This window comes from Corvus cornix, chromosome Z (genome assembly GCF_000738735.6).
Source record: "Corvus cornix cornix isolate S_Up_H32 chromosome Z, ASM73873v5, whole genome shotgun sequence".
NCBI lineage: Eukaryota > Metazoa > Chordata > Aves > Passeriformes > Corvidae > Corvus > Corvus cornix.
Window position 1 is genome coordinate 39988877 of NC_046357.1, and position 13443 is coordinate 40002319.

At 39.3% G+C, this 13443-nt stretch overlaps 1 protein-coding gene across 4 annotated transcripts in view; it reads right to left on the minus strand.

The window, feature by feature from the left end:
* Nucleotides 1-1314: 1314 nt before the first annotated feature.
* The window catches only part of TLE4 (TLE family member 4, transcriptional corepressor), a 98371-nt gene continuing 86242 nt past the window's right edge, over nucleotides 1315-13443 (minus strand). For 3 of the 4 annotated variants that reach the window (XM_039567286.1, XM_039567284.1, XM_039567283.1), the window contains 9 exons: nucleotides 12289-12421; nucleotides 11765-11958; nucleotides 11498-11574; nucleotides 8218-8467; nucleotides 6879-7126; nucleotides 5828-5975; nucleotides 5072-5222; nucleotides 4666-4742; nucleotides 1315-3033 (listed from right to left, as the gene is read on the minus strand). In XM_039567286.1, the coding sequence (XP_039423220.1) occupies nucleotides 2926-3033; nucleotides 4666-4742; nucleotides 5072-5222; nucleotides 5828-5975; nucleotides 6879-7126; nucleotides 8218-8467; nucleotides 11498-11574; nucleotides 11765-11958; nucleotides 12289-12421 (1386 nt within the window). In that variant the 3' untranslated portion in view covers nucleotides 1315-2925. The remainder of the gene's footprint in view (nucleotides 3034-4665; nucleotides 4743-5071; nucleotides 5223-5827; nucleotides 5976-6878; nucleotides 7127-8217; nucleotides 8468-11497; nucleotides 11575-11764; nucleotides 11959-12288; nucleotides 12422-13443) is intronic. The other variant, XM_039567285.1, reaches the window with a different exon arrangement.

Below are 13443 nucleotides of genomic sequence, written 5' to 3' on the forward strand. Positions count from 1 at the left end.
GCTGCTTCAGAAGTATATTACTCTGCTGTCAAAACTAGCTCTGTTACAAATTCAGGCGCATGCAATGTTTTATTCCTTTTAAAGGAATGCTTTATGTCAGATGTTTTAAGTAATCTCATGCCTGAACTACTACATAAAAATACAATGTCCTCTGCAAACATTAAGTGGGTGGTTTCTTTTTTGTTAGTAAATGGCGTATACCCTAACCTTTTAAATTTTTGAATGGCTTTGAAAAGATAAGGTGTTTCCAATATGTTTATGACTAGTAAATTATATTTCTTCAGACAAGAGTAAATATTAATAGAATGTATCTGTACCATGTTTACTTCTATGGAGCATTATTGTATTAAGTAGCACAGAACCTCAGTACAAGAGAAACCTTACATTATTCTGGGGGACATCTGGAAAACTCTTCACCATTAATTCTCAGGAACTGATAGCTCTGAGGGAAACTTGCCTCTCCTCCATCAAACAAGTATTACCTAATCACTCAGAGTACAAGTAAATGATTTCATCAACTTAAGTCTTGTTTTGACATGTCAAGAAAACCCAAAATATTTCTATGCTTGGGTTCATGTACCACCAGTCACACAGGCCAGCACATCATAGCACGGCAGGCTTGCATGCTTGGAGATTTCCACCATGCACAGCATCACTTTTCAGAAAGGGGTTATAGCACAAAAAAATTCAAATTTTCCCTTGGATTTTATCAATTTCCTTTTTTCTGGGTACAGACATAACTCCTCCCTCCGCTACCCCTCCCAACAGTGTATAAATAATTTGCCCTAGCTCACTTTAACTTGGGTCCATTAACTTCATGGAAACTGGACTAAATCCTTGATCTAAACCCAAATGTCAGTGAGAGAAGCCTGTCTGTGAGCATGAACAGACTTTAGGTCTGGATGAGGAAACCCTGGTGTGATGCTGCAGTGCTACACCCCTCCCAAATTCCATGGAGCTCCGCATACTCCAGTAGGCATGTGAGCAGTGATGGTCCTCTATCTCACTCTCTCCTAATGCATGGGACAACAGATTTGTCAGATGGGAAACTACACGACTGGGAAGCGGCAAACTCTTAGGTGACATGGCCGAAGTCTGATGCCTCCAAGTGTTCAGAATCAGTGCAGTCAGATAATTTGAGAAACTAAGAATTCATTGATTCCCCCCCTCAGCTGAAATTCTACATTGTGTCTCAGTGGCAAAACTGCAAGTATCTGTAGTGGTATGTTCTGTGACTGAAGGGCTGCACGCGTGACTGAGACTAGTTATCACACACGACAATGAGGGAGGGGGAAAAAAACCAGAGAAATGCACTTAGAAGTTACTTATGTTTAATGCTTAAAAGTCTGAATGCACAAACAATAATCTACCATTATAGAAGTACTGGTGGTCAATACAATGCATTAGAACTATGTACAATGACACAGTTTAGTATCAAAATCTTTCTACAATGTAGAGTATTACGAAACTGTTAATGACATCAAACACTAAGCACTTAAGACACCATTTTTTGCTACCACATTTGGAACTTCAATAAACAGTCCATTTTAACTTGCAGCATCAATCCATTTCTAGTATGAAATTAAGTAATTTTCTACTTATACAATAAGATTTATCTACACGGGTCTCTTGATTTTGATCCATAGCAGCAAAGGCACTGTACATCAGCAGATCCACAGACTTAAAGATTTTTTTTTAAAGCATTCAAAAAAAAAAGTCACAGATCATAGTTTAACAGCAACAACAACAACATAAAAAGATAACATGTTGTCTCTGGCACAATGGCTCAGTCTGCGTCTGTTTTAGGGACATCCAATCAAGACTTGGATTGAACTGCTGGCGAACAAAGCAAGTCCTTATCCCAATGAGAATCCATTCCTTCGTGTATGTCGGAATGAGTACTCTTGTAAATCCTACCTCAGAGGTCATTGCTTTTGTAGTTTGTATGTTGGTAGGCATCCATTCTTATTTCAGTGCAGTTTCCAAAGAACATATCAAATATTTTTCATAATCTCTTGTAATTGAAAAATTGCCCAAAGACACATATCCCCATTTTCAAGGAAACATTGCAAAAGTTTCCAGAAGTAACAAAGGTGATTCTTTGAGGCAACTTATTGTACTCTCTACAATATAACAAAGAGAGGTGTTTATATTAAAAAACCTAGCTTGACACCAAAATGCTTTATGTTTATCAACAGAAAAGCATTGAGAACAAATCTGTACACAAGATGCTATATTAACATTGCAAATATATAAATTAGCACATTCTTACTTTAAGTGAATTTAATTTAGATGTGAACTGAATTTGCCATTCATCACAGGCATGTAGATCACTGGCTACAGTTTGCAATTTCCTAAGTTTTGAAGACTGTCTAAAATAGTTAAGATACAGCATCTTCCCACCAAATAATTATACTGTAATAACACTTAGAGGTCTCATCCAAGAACAGGACTAAAAAATATAACAAAGTTTATTTTTTTAAATAGAAACTACAAGTCTATTTAGTGTAATTTTAACTATCTCCTGAACATCCTTCTCCAAGATCCCCAATTTATCCACCTGCAAAAACACAAGTATACAATGCATCTTGCAAACTAAAGCCGGGCCAGACAGCTTTATTTAGTCAGTTCATTGTTAGAAAGCCTTCTTTAAACAAAATAAATACATTACAGCTATAATACATAATTAAAGAGTCAAGGTCACTGTTAAGTATGCTTATTCCATCTTCTTCCAAGTAGATATCTGACAATTTGGTATCACAAGCTCTTAATGAACATTCACAAATCAATAGCAAGTTAAGAAGGTAAAAATAAATTCCACAACTGTGATGAGCATTTAAGTTTTCAGTTTAGAAAGGAAAAAAAAAAAAGGAATATACAGCAAAGTGCTAGGAGAAGGAGTTCTGTCTGCATTCAGATTTGTCTCTAATAAATAACTTCATAGACTGTAGCTTTCTTGTCCCCAGAGCCAGTGACAATGTATTTGTCATCCACAGAGATATCACAGCTAAGCACAGATGAGGATTCTTTGGACTACAAGAAAAAAGAAAAGGAAAAAGAAAATTACATCTTTCCAATCCTTCAATCCTGAAGGGCTTGAAGATTATTTGGAAGAATTTATAAATAGGGAATACATGAAAAGCTCATTTAAGTATCAGTACCAGAGTGGCAAATTTTTTTTAAATAAATCTTTTGTTCCACAAAAAGATCTACTGTAAAATAAAGCAGTGGTAGAAAGGGAAATAAATATTATGGACCTAGAGGTAATCTATCAATCAAACAAACAGAAGTAGTTCTTTCTATATACTTTACAAGGAATGAGCATTTATTAATATTTTATGCATTTGATTTGCATAAAAATGAATGAAAACCCATTTTCTTTCCACTTCCTTTGTTGTAAACAAGAAAATCACTACAAAGCCCCACCTACCCACAGGTATGAAACAAAGAGACTCCACAGAAGTAACTGCATCTCCTTTCACTACTTCCCCAACACAAGAAGACAAAAGCTTTGCACAAAGGAATTTACATTATTACAGAGGACGCAAATAGGAAAAGACACTGTCGTGGAACAGGATACACAACAAGTGTGTAGGACTGGGTTGGACACAGGATACAGCAGGTTGCAGTAGTTCTGTCTACTCTGGCTTTTCTGTCTGTTTGAAGATGAAGTGCATGCACTGTCACATTTACCTCGCTGTTTCAGTGCATGTTTTCTTTACAAAATATATGTCCACATCATTTTCTGCCTGTTACCACAAGAGTTAAACAGTTCCCAATCAAGCTGTGTTTTGGCAAAGACACCCCTGTTGCACTGCACCAGAAGTTTCCTTATCTACCCCTCATCAAGAAAGCTGCACTGGAGTTTTTAACATCACATTTAAGGGGGATGTGCTCTTGTTAGGATGATTTAGGCCGTCTGTGAGGGGTGGTTCTAGAACTGAATAGCCTCTACTAGGAAAACTTAGACCCTACATTTCTCATATCAAGGTAAACTGCACTGTCCCCAAAAGTGGAGATACGGCAGGCATCACTACACACGAGACCAGGCCATTTAAAATAGAACCAGTTGAACAGTTAAATTTAATAAAAAAATTCCCAACCTAGAGGTGCCTGCAGGTGGAAGAATGGGATGACATGTCAAAAAATCCCACTTTTCCCTAGTGGCACTGAATTGCCATTAAAACTGGGCACAGAGGGACTATAGATAGGTTACAGCTTCCGGTTATACTTGAAGGGGCCCCTCCATATCACTTCAGTTTTCAGTTCAGGAGTCTGCCGGTCCAATCCCTCAACACATCTCATCCAAGAAAAATCATGTTGAACATGACTTCTACTGGTTTAGCTACATTTTGGACCTTCAGTGAATGTTCACCTAACGACATGACTTGGGTACTGTATTCCACCAATATGCAGAAGAAGGTGAGAAAGAAGGGTATTAAAAACAATTTTGGATTAAAGGGCCACTTTACTGTAAGATCTGAATTGGTGAAATATTAAAAAGGACAAAAGCATTTCTTTCTCTAATTACAGACAACTCTTTAAGGACTGCAGTAATTAGCTGCAATTCCACCTGAAAACTCCTTAGGCTGCTGACAGACCCTGAGATGTGCAGCTCTACTGCACTTTAATGTATGTGGAAAATAGCTTTTAGGAGATTATTACCTGGAATATACTGGCTCCATAAGGTGTTCTCCAAGCATTAAGAAGATTATCTTTTCCAGTGCTTACAAACCATTTGCCTGCAACAGATTGTTTAAATGTTATTGCTGCATTCTGTTTTCAAGGAATATACCTCAAGAAACAGATGATCATAACAACAAAGCATTCACACATATCTGAAGAACAGTAACATTTTCATCTGGTTGCACTATGATGTTCCATCACAAAATAAGCAGTACATAGAAAAAAGCAGTTAGATAGAGTTTTTTAAATAACCTTAATACTTAAATTAATTACCTAATTTTTAACTATACTCTGTAGTTAAATAACTATATTGCACTTTCATTTAAAGGTAACCTTGAATGAATTTTTCATGAAGGGAAACACTGATACAGAAAGATTTGCTTACCACAGTGAGCAAACTTGAGTGACAACACACAGCTCTCATGAAGATGCAGCTGATACTTGTCTGGCTTAGTGACATGCAGCACCTCAACATTGCTGTTCTCCATTCCTACTGCCAACCACTCACCAGTTGGACAATAGCCCAGTGAGAAGATCTGTAATTAGCACAGCACATGCTTCAATCAGTAAAAGAATGAGCTTGAGATATTCAAAACTGACCCTTGCTACACTGTTAACACTATGCAAACTCGTATTTTTGGTCTACTGCAGTTTTAAAAACATGATAATCCAATTACTACAGTAATCAAGATAAATTAGTTCATGCAAACACAGCTGCAAAACTATGCTATTAAATGTTATCAAAACTGCAATAGTGAAGTACTGAAGCTAATGTCCAAGCATATCTGACAGCATTAAAAATATTTTCATAAAATATTTTTGAACTTGAGTCTACAGAAATGGGAACAGATTGCAGAGAGGAACATTTTAATCTGGCACTTGTTTTATAAAACAGATTCTCCGTTACTCTCATGGGAGAGGTACTAATCTGTCAAATAGTCATAGTCCAGAAAGACATTTAGCTGCCACAAAAGAAAAAAAAAAAGAGCATGGAGTATGAGACTAAGTGAAAAATTCTGTGGAGTTCTCTTTGAGCCTGCTTTTTTGCTTCTAAAGGAGAAAAAAATTTTAAAAAGTACTTGTTTGTTTTAAAAAACCATGAGAAAATTTTGTTAACATGCCGAAGGTTCTGAGACTGAACCTGTGATGTGAAGTCATGTTGCTGTAGCTGTCTCCCTTCTCTGAGATCCCAGGATCTGACTGTATTGTCCAGGCCTCCTGTCCATAGTTTGGTGCCATCATTAGAAATATCAATACAGCTTGCTCCATCTGTGTGGCCCTGGAATTGCCTGAAAGTATTGAAAGAAGATCAGCACATTCTGAGCAAAAATACAAAGTACCTTCTTTCTCTTTCAGTCCCTGAGTTATAACTGAGATTCCAACAGCAATCCCAGACTAATATAAACTCTGGGACAATCATATGAGTTTTGTGATGAGTTGATGATGCAATCAGGCCAGACAGCCAAGTGCTAATTTGATTTCAAAAAGAACACTTTAAGAATCAGGTACTCCGGAAATCTTTGCTGCTGGCTGTGTGATACCCACTACTCAACTTGAAATACTCATTCCCCCCAGAAGACTGTAGCATGATCAGCAAAATCACCTTAGTTTAAGAAAAATGCACAGGTCACTGAAGTTCAAAAAAAAAAGAGCAGTCTAAATGAGAACGTCAGGAGGGCTTGACTTTGCATGCCACACTGGTATTACATATAACAACATACACATGGTGTAGTGCACAGAGAAGCTCTGTGTGACCAGCGCTTAACCTACTGTATATCAGTGTTGAGCAGCAACCCATACTCCTAAGAGGCTAAGTCTGCAATGCAGAGATTTACACATATCATTACCCAAGACATTTTGCTGGACCTCTGATTAAAGAGATTAGAGTGAGAGCAGCGTATTGCATGGAAACAAAGAAAACCATCTGTTCAAGGAATCTACTGCAGTATTGACATTAGCTGATATTTAGGGAATTATAGTTATGGGCTGCTCAAAAGGCCTGGAACTATGAAACTCTCAAAACCTATAAATAATCATATATACTTCTGTCAAGGTATTACCATGGCTATGCTGAACAACAAAATATTGGAAGCATCTATGCATGGAGAAAATAGACTATATATGCAAAACTGCATTTAGGGCTGTGCCTAAATAATTCTTCACAACCTGATGATCCAGTGTGGTCGACCTACCTTACTAAAGTCTGGTTATGCAGATCCCACACTGCAATGTTGCCATCGCTACAGCAAGAGAAGCAGACCTTGGAATCAGGGCTGATAGCTAGGGCATAGCAAGCTGGAGCAGAAGATGTCAGCTCTGCTTTGATGCGAGGAGTTGGAGCTGCCAGGTCCCAAATGGATAATGTGCTGGCTTCCCCACCAACAATCAGGGTGCGGCCGTCAGGGAGCAATCTGCAGGAACGGATGTAGTTGTCTCTGTTCTGTGGAGACAGAAGCCATCAAGAGATTACTCATGAGGAAAGAAAACAGCATTAACATGAGAGCAGAAATCCATAAAAGTATTGTATTCCCTCCTGGTTTTAATGAGCCATTTATACTTATGACAATGATAAAGTGTATTAATGCCAGAAAATTACATGACATTAGGGAAGTACTTCAACTTGATCTACAAAATTCAGTAGTGAGAGATATTTAATCTTAATTAGCATCAAAATGCAAAGACCTGAACCCAGCCCAAAACAATTCAAGATAGCTGAATTTGACAGCTGGTGTAGAAAGTTGTATTTTCATACTCTGTTTATTTCAGCACATTAACCTCTCGGCATGGGGGAGTACCAAATTCCCTGCACACTTTCCCCCTTCCCATTCCAGTGAGACTTGCTGCCACTATCTAGGAGATGTCAGAGGAAAATATTTGGGCAATTTTCCTCATTTGTGTAGCAACTTGTGTAGCAATTCATTATAAGTCTACATGTGCTGCACATTTCTCATTTTACTGCCTCTGTAACAAGCAGCAACATCTTACCAAGAACTGGTAAATGACAAGAGAAAAGCTGCTAACAATAGTTCATCTTGTTAGCACATTCAAATAATTTGTGAATAACACTCAGGGATATTTTTAATTGGCCACATTAAGACAGGTCAATGCATTCATACACATACAGAGACACAAAGTAAGTGACACAATCCCCAAATTTTCTCAGAGAGTACAGCTGCAAGACAGCAATTTTTAGCATGATCAGATATCAAAAAGCTTTAAGATTGCCAGAAAATGTCGAAGTTTATAAACAATATTTGCTGTGCTGTCTTTGATCTTTCCTCCTACCATACTTTTAGAATATTAAAAATGTTTTGATTCATTGTGGGGGAAAAAACCCACAAGTATGGTGAGGAACGTACTTCAACCTCAGCTCTAACAGAAACAACAAAATTACAAAGGCAATACCAACCTGTGATATCACAACAGAAACCAAATACCCACTGCCCTTTACACCTTGGTGGTATGACCGCAATCTTAACACAACCTCTTATCTTCTTTCAGTGCTGTATGCTGCTGTATGTATGCACCTACCAGGCAGTCCAGCTGAGACACAGGGCTCTTGTTGCCAGGGTGGCTGATGTCCCAGACCTTGACACACCCCTTCCCACCCGTGTACACGTGTCTCGTGGGATTGCTGATGGTAACTGCACACACAACTTCCCCGTGGTTCAGAGTGTTGATCTGACGGGCGTGGCGAGGGATTCCTGGACCGATGAGGGCATCAGGAGGGAAAGGAACTGGCTGCATCTGACCATCTGCACTTACATGAAATGAGTATGCTCTGAGGGGAAAAAAAATTGTAGGGGGTGATTTAAAGAATTTTGCTTCAAGCCTGTTTAGGAAAATAGAATCAAAGATGTGTTTCCACTGCAGGCATTCAGGCTGTGCCCTCAGCTCAATTTTTTCACAGTTATTTCACAGAATATTCTGAGCTCAAAGGGACCCACAAGGATCATCGAGTCTGACCCTTAAGTGAATGGCCGTATGGGGACTGAACACATGACCTTGGTGTTATTAGCACCATGCTCTACTCAGCTGGGCTCATATCAGGTATTTTAATCACGCAAGGAAGAAATACTTATTTAACTATAGCATGGCCTTCAAAGCACAAACTTAGGTGCTCAGCTTTTAATGTGAAAAGTCAAACACCAATCAAATGAGCTTTTACAACTCACATTACAATGATTTCTGGCATGAGTGAGGCTATATGACACCACTCAGTTTTGGATGGGGATATCACTGCATGCAGAGAAGGGAAGGAAGGTTGGGTCAGAGCCCCCTGGAAGACAGAAATAGTTGGCTGGCTGCTACCAGAGCACGGTGGGTAGCTGCATGCCAGGGGACATCTGGCTGCTCACTTTACTGACTCTTATGTGGCAGTTTCAGCTGAACTGCTGCCAATCTGTCCCGAATGTACTGTGGGTCCTGGGCCCCTTGGGCAAAACTTCTCAGCACTGTACCTAAGGGTGCAGTGAAACCTCCACCAAGGAGTTAAGTCCTCAAGGCACAGTTGCTGACAGCTGACATGACAGACCAGCAAAAATGCATTGCAACGGATTTTTTTTTTGTTTTGTGGGTTGTTTTGGGTTTGTGGTTTTTTTGGTTTTTTTTTGTGGACCCAATACAACTGCTATGGATCCCAATTTCTCTTGCCAAAATCAGGCCTCTCACTGAGAAAGAATGTGTTGTGTGATTGCCACTTATGCCACCTGTGAATAACCTATCAACAGATTTATCTCAAAGTATTTTCCAGGGAGAGCAGTTAGGTTCTGAAATTGCCTTGTTCTGAGATGCTACCTGATACACTACATCTATTACAAGAACACGAAATTTGTAAGAGGGTTCACCTATATACATCAAGGTATGCTTAATGGAAGGCTTTCATTTCCTTAGACCTAAAAAATCATCATAATGCTTGTGAAAAATCCATTGTCACAATGGTGGGATGAGAAGAGCTCACAAAGAAGTTGTTTTACGAGAATACTTGGTAAGTTCACTTCCTTAATTGATGCTTCGAAGTGACTAAAGAAGGCAGTATTCACAATTAAACTACTGAATTTGTCATTTAAGATTCATAGTACATTAATACTAGATCAATAATTTTCAGTAGGACAAAATGCATTAGCTATCTTTCCTATTTATAGACCATACAATACTCAAGAGTTTGATACAATACCAAAGCGAGAAGAAAGTTACTAGGGGCCAGATCCCTAATGTACCATATGCTGCCCACTCTGTTTCAGGACACTTAACAGTGCAGAGAATTCAGACAAATTTCCCTCTAAGGTAAAAAAGAAGTAAATGAGAAAATAACAATCCTGGAAGATGTGACAACTATCACACTCAAAACAAAAGTCAATACAATCATGCTAAAAGAACCACATATTTTAAGTTTCAGGCCCACTGGTAGACAAATGGCAGTTACATTTAAATGTTTAAAATAGACATCAACACAGCAACAACATTTAAAAATCTTGGAGACGTACCAGAATTGAACTGATTTGATTTCAGTTTGCCTCATGTTTTATTCCTCTCAATTTTAACAGAACTGAGATGCAAGCAGGGAGGTCTCTGAACCCTGGCAATTGCCATTTCTCTCACCACAACAAGCAAAGCCTAGTAGATCTAGTGACACTTCTTTCCAGGTGACTGACTCCATCAGGGATGAACTTAAATCCAGTGAGCATTTGAACATTACATCAAGACATTTCCATTGTATGTAACGGGTGAAGATCTGTGCCTCACAGAATTTTTCATGCAAACAGCTGGTCTGCAAGCTGCTGTACATCGATTTCCATACCTGCCTTATGTATTCACCTAACAGGATGGCACAACTAGCAGAAAAGTAAATCAAGGTGGTTACCAGTGTGTGACGCCTGAGAGATCTGGACCTGGTTCATGATTTGTGTGATGCGGGCACTAGGCCTGATCACTTGTCACCATACACTGTGAATCCTATGTGTCTGCAAGCTCACTGGCAGGTAAGTGTATGCATTTATTCACACAAATCCAAGTGTGTGCCTAACCTCAACCACTCCTACAGAAGCATGTTCACACATAAAAGAGCTTGAGAAGGATTGGCAAAAACATTGCTTGACCGTCAAACTCTCCAGTACAAACTGGTCTCCCAGAAGTGTCACAAGGAAGTGGAACTGAATGAACCTTACAGAAAATCTGGATCAATATGGTTTGTGTATCTGCTTTAGTTTTTCTCCTCTCTACGTCAAGAGGAATGTGAGCACAAGGTTCTTTGTCTGTAATTCTTCTTCCAAGGATCAAAAAGCCTGGTAAAGCAGGTCACATTATATGGGTCAGTTCCATCAAGGATGAATCTGAATATTACCATAAAATAATTCTTTCCAGTATTTTCAATCAAACAAAACATTTCAGTGTTCCTTTTTCTGCACACAGCTGCTAAGCTTGCAAGTAATTGCAAGGCTTTTGTGAACAAAGAAATAATTTTTTTAAACTGAAAAGCAGAGTACAGTAGAGATGGAAAGCTGAGATCCCATTCCAGTTTGCATTTCCATAAACAACCAATCAGTCAGATTTGAAGTTCATCTCCCTTTTCCATTTATTTCTGTCTCCTTTACTTTGTATCACCCAGTCCATGTCGACTGCTATTAATCTTCAAAACAAATTTACAAATGCAACTTTTAAGATTACACAGTGATTCTCCCGCTCTTGCTGAATAGCTATACTTATTTCTATTCACACAATAGTTTTCAGTAGCTAAGGGGAATTCCAACCAGCAAGGGAACACGACTTCCAACAGATGATTGACTTTTAAAGCTGAATGTTTGATACTCACGGTTTTCCTCCTGGGATGCCTGTGAGATTAGGAGGGATGCCTGGGACTCGCATGTGATGATGTGGATCAAAACCAACCTATAGTTTTCCCCAAGCAAAACAAAAAGGTGTATTAAAGTAAGAGTTAGGCAAAGGAAGACTGTTTAATTCATGTTCTCCATAGCATACTCCCCAAACCACAAAGTGAGTGAACTAGAGTTAACCCCACAGGTCTTATACTTAATATAAACAGCTCTCAAAACTAAATGCACTAACGGCAAACACTTACCACTGGAGATCGCCCATAAGCTGCTGCTGCTGCTGCTGCTGCAGCTGCTGCGCTCATTTGTGGGGAAATATTGTGGAGACCAGCATAGGCAGCTCCAGGGCTGGTCAGCTCCCCATTCATACCAGCATGTGGCACGATACCAAATGGAGTAGGGTAAGGACACGGTACTGCCATAGGTGTCCTTAAACCTGAAGCTATAAGAAGAGAGGGGAAAGTGAGAAGTCACAAAGGCATTCTAGAGTCATCAGATGAAATATGAGTTTGGAAAACTGCAAAAAAACCCACAAATAACCAAAACTACCAGCCAGCCAGCCAAGGAAAGCCACACAACACTCTATTACAGTGCTGAAGAACCACCTCAGTACCCAGTTTAAGCAACTGTAACATACTGACTTGTCATCAGATTTAAAGGGAGCCTGAGAAGGGACTCACTGAACTCACTCACAGAAGGGAGCCTGAGAAGGGACTCACTCACTCACAGAAATGGTCACTGTTTCACACCACTGAAATATATGGACACTAACCTATCGGGTCCACACCTGGGGGTTTGCCGGGCACTGGCCTCAGTCCGGGAGTGGAGTTGCTGCCTGGAGTTGGGGCATCAGTCCGTGGAGTTGGGGTGTTTGATTTAGACACAGGAGTGGTAGATTTCTCATTCTAATCACCAAGAAGGAAAAAGGAAGACAGCTTGTAAATTATTTTACCTTTATAGCTAGTGGTCAGTGATTAATGATATTAGTGATATTTAGCTTCCGGGTTTGGGTTTCGACACTCCCTGGTAATGAAGAGAAGATGCAAAGACATGGAAAAAGATAGAATGGCTTTGGTAATTACCCAAATTCAAAGCTTTTCTCATCAGGAGCATCTGTATGATTCAGAATGAGGTAAATGACTGAAAATCATTGCCATCTGACAATTGACGGCACATGTGAAATCCATCAGTGGTCTCACTATGCTCATGGACGTGCTCCCACTATGATTATGATTTTCTGTGGGGGATGGACAAGAGCAGAAAAAAAGTCCCTGAACTGACCAACTATTCAAACCCAAGTGTGGTGCTAGCAACACAGGATGGAGACAGTGATGGGTATAAAGTCAGAAACTGTGAAGTGCTGCTCTTGTGACAGGCTTGTTCATCAGACACACCACTGACTCCCAGGTCTGAACCTGTCATTCCATCACCTTTCCTGAGCACCACAATCACTTAAAGCTTTCTTTTTATTTATTTTATTTCTTTAAATAATTGCATATCCTGTCCTGTGAAGAACCAAGAGGGGAATTACTGTGTAGCTAAGGCAGGTGATTAACTGTGGTCACAAACAGGAAAGGAAAGAACACCCCTTGCAGGCAGCTCTTTTCTTTTGCATTATGATTTGCGATGCAAGTCAAGGAAGGCTCTTGTAAATGACAGATTACTTTTTAGATAGAAAATAAAAATTATTGTTGTTGTATATAGCCTGGTAATTCAAACAAAGCTAACAACCAAATCACATCCAAGCAGGGAACTGAATTTGCTATAAACCACAGCACAGGAAAACAGCTCAAGAAACGGCTGTGTACTTTTATTTATTCTCAGAATAACAGTTCTTCATATGGGGGAGGAAAAGAATATCTCTCAGAACACCACATCTATCATCTACCCACACCACCAGTGAAAATAACCTCTTCATATCCCAAAA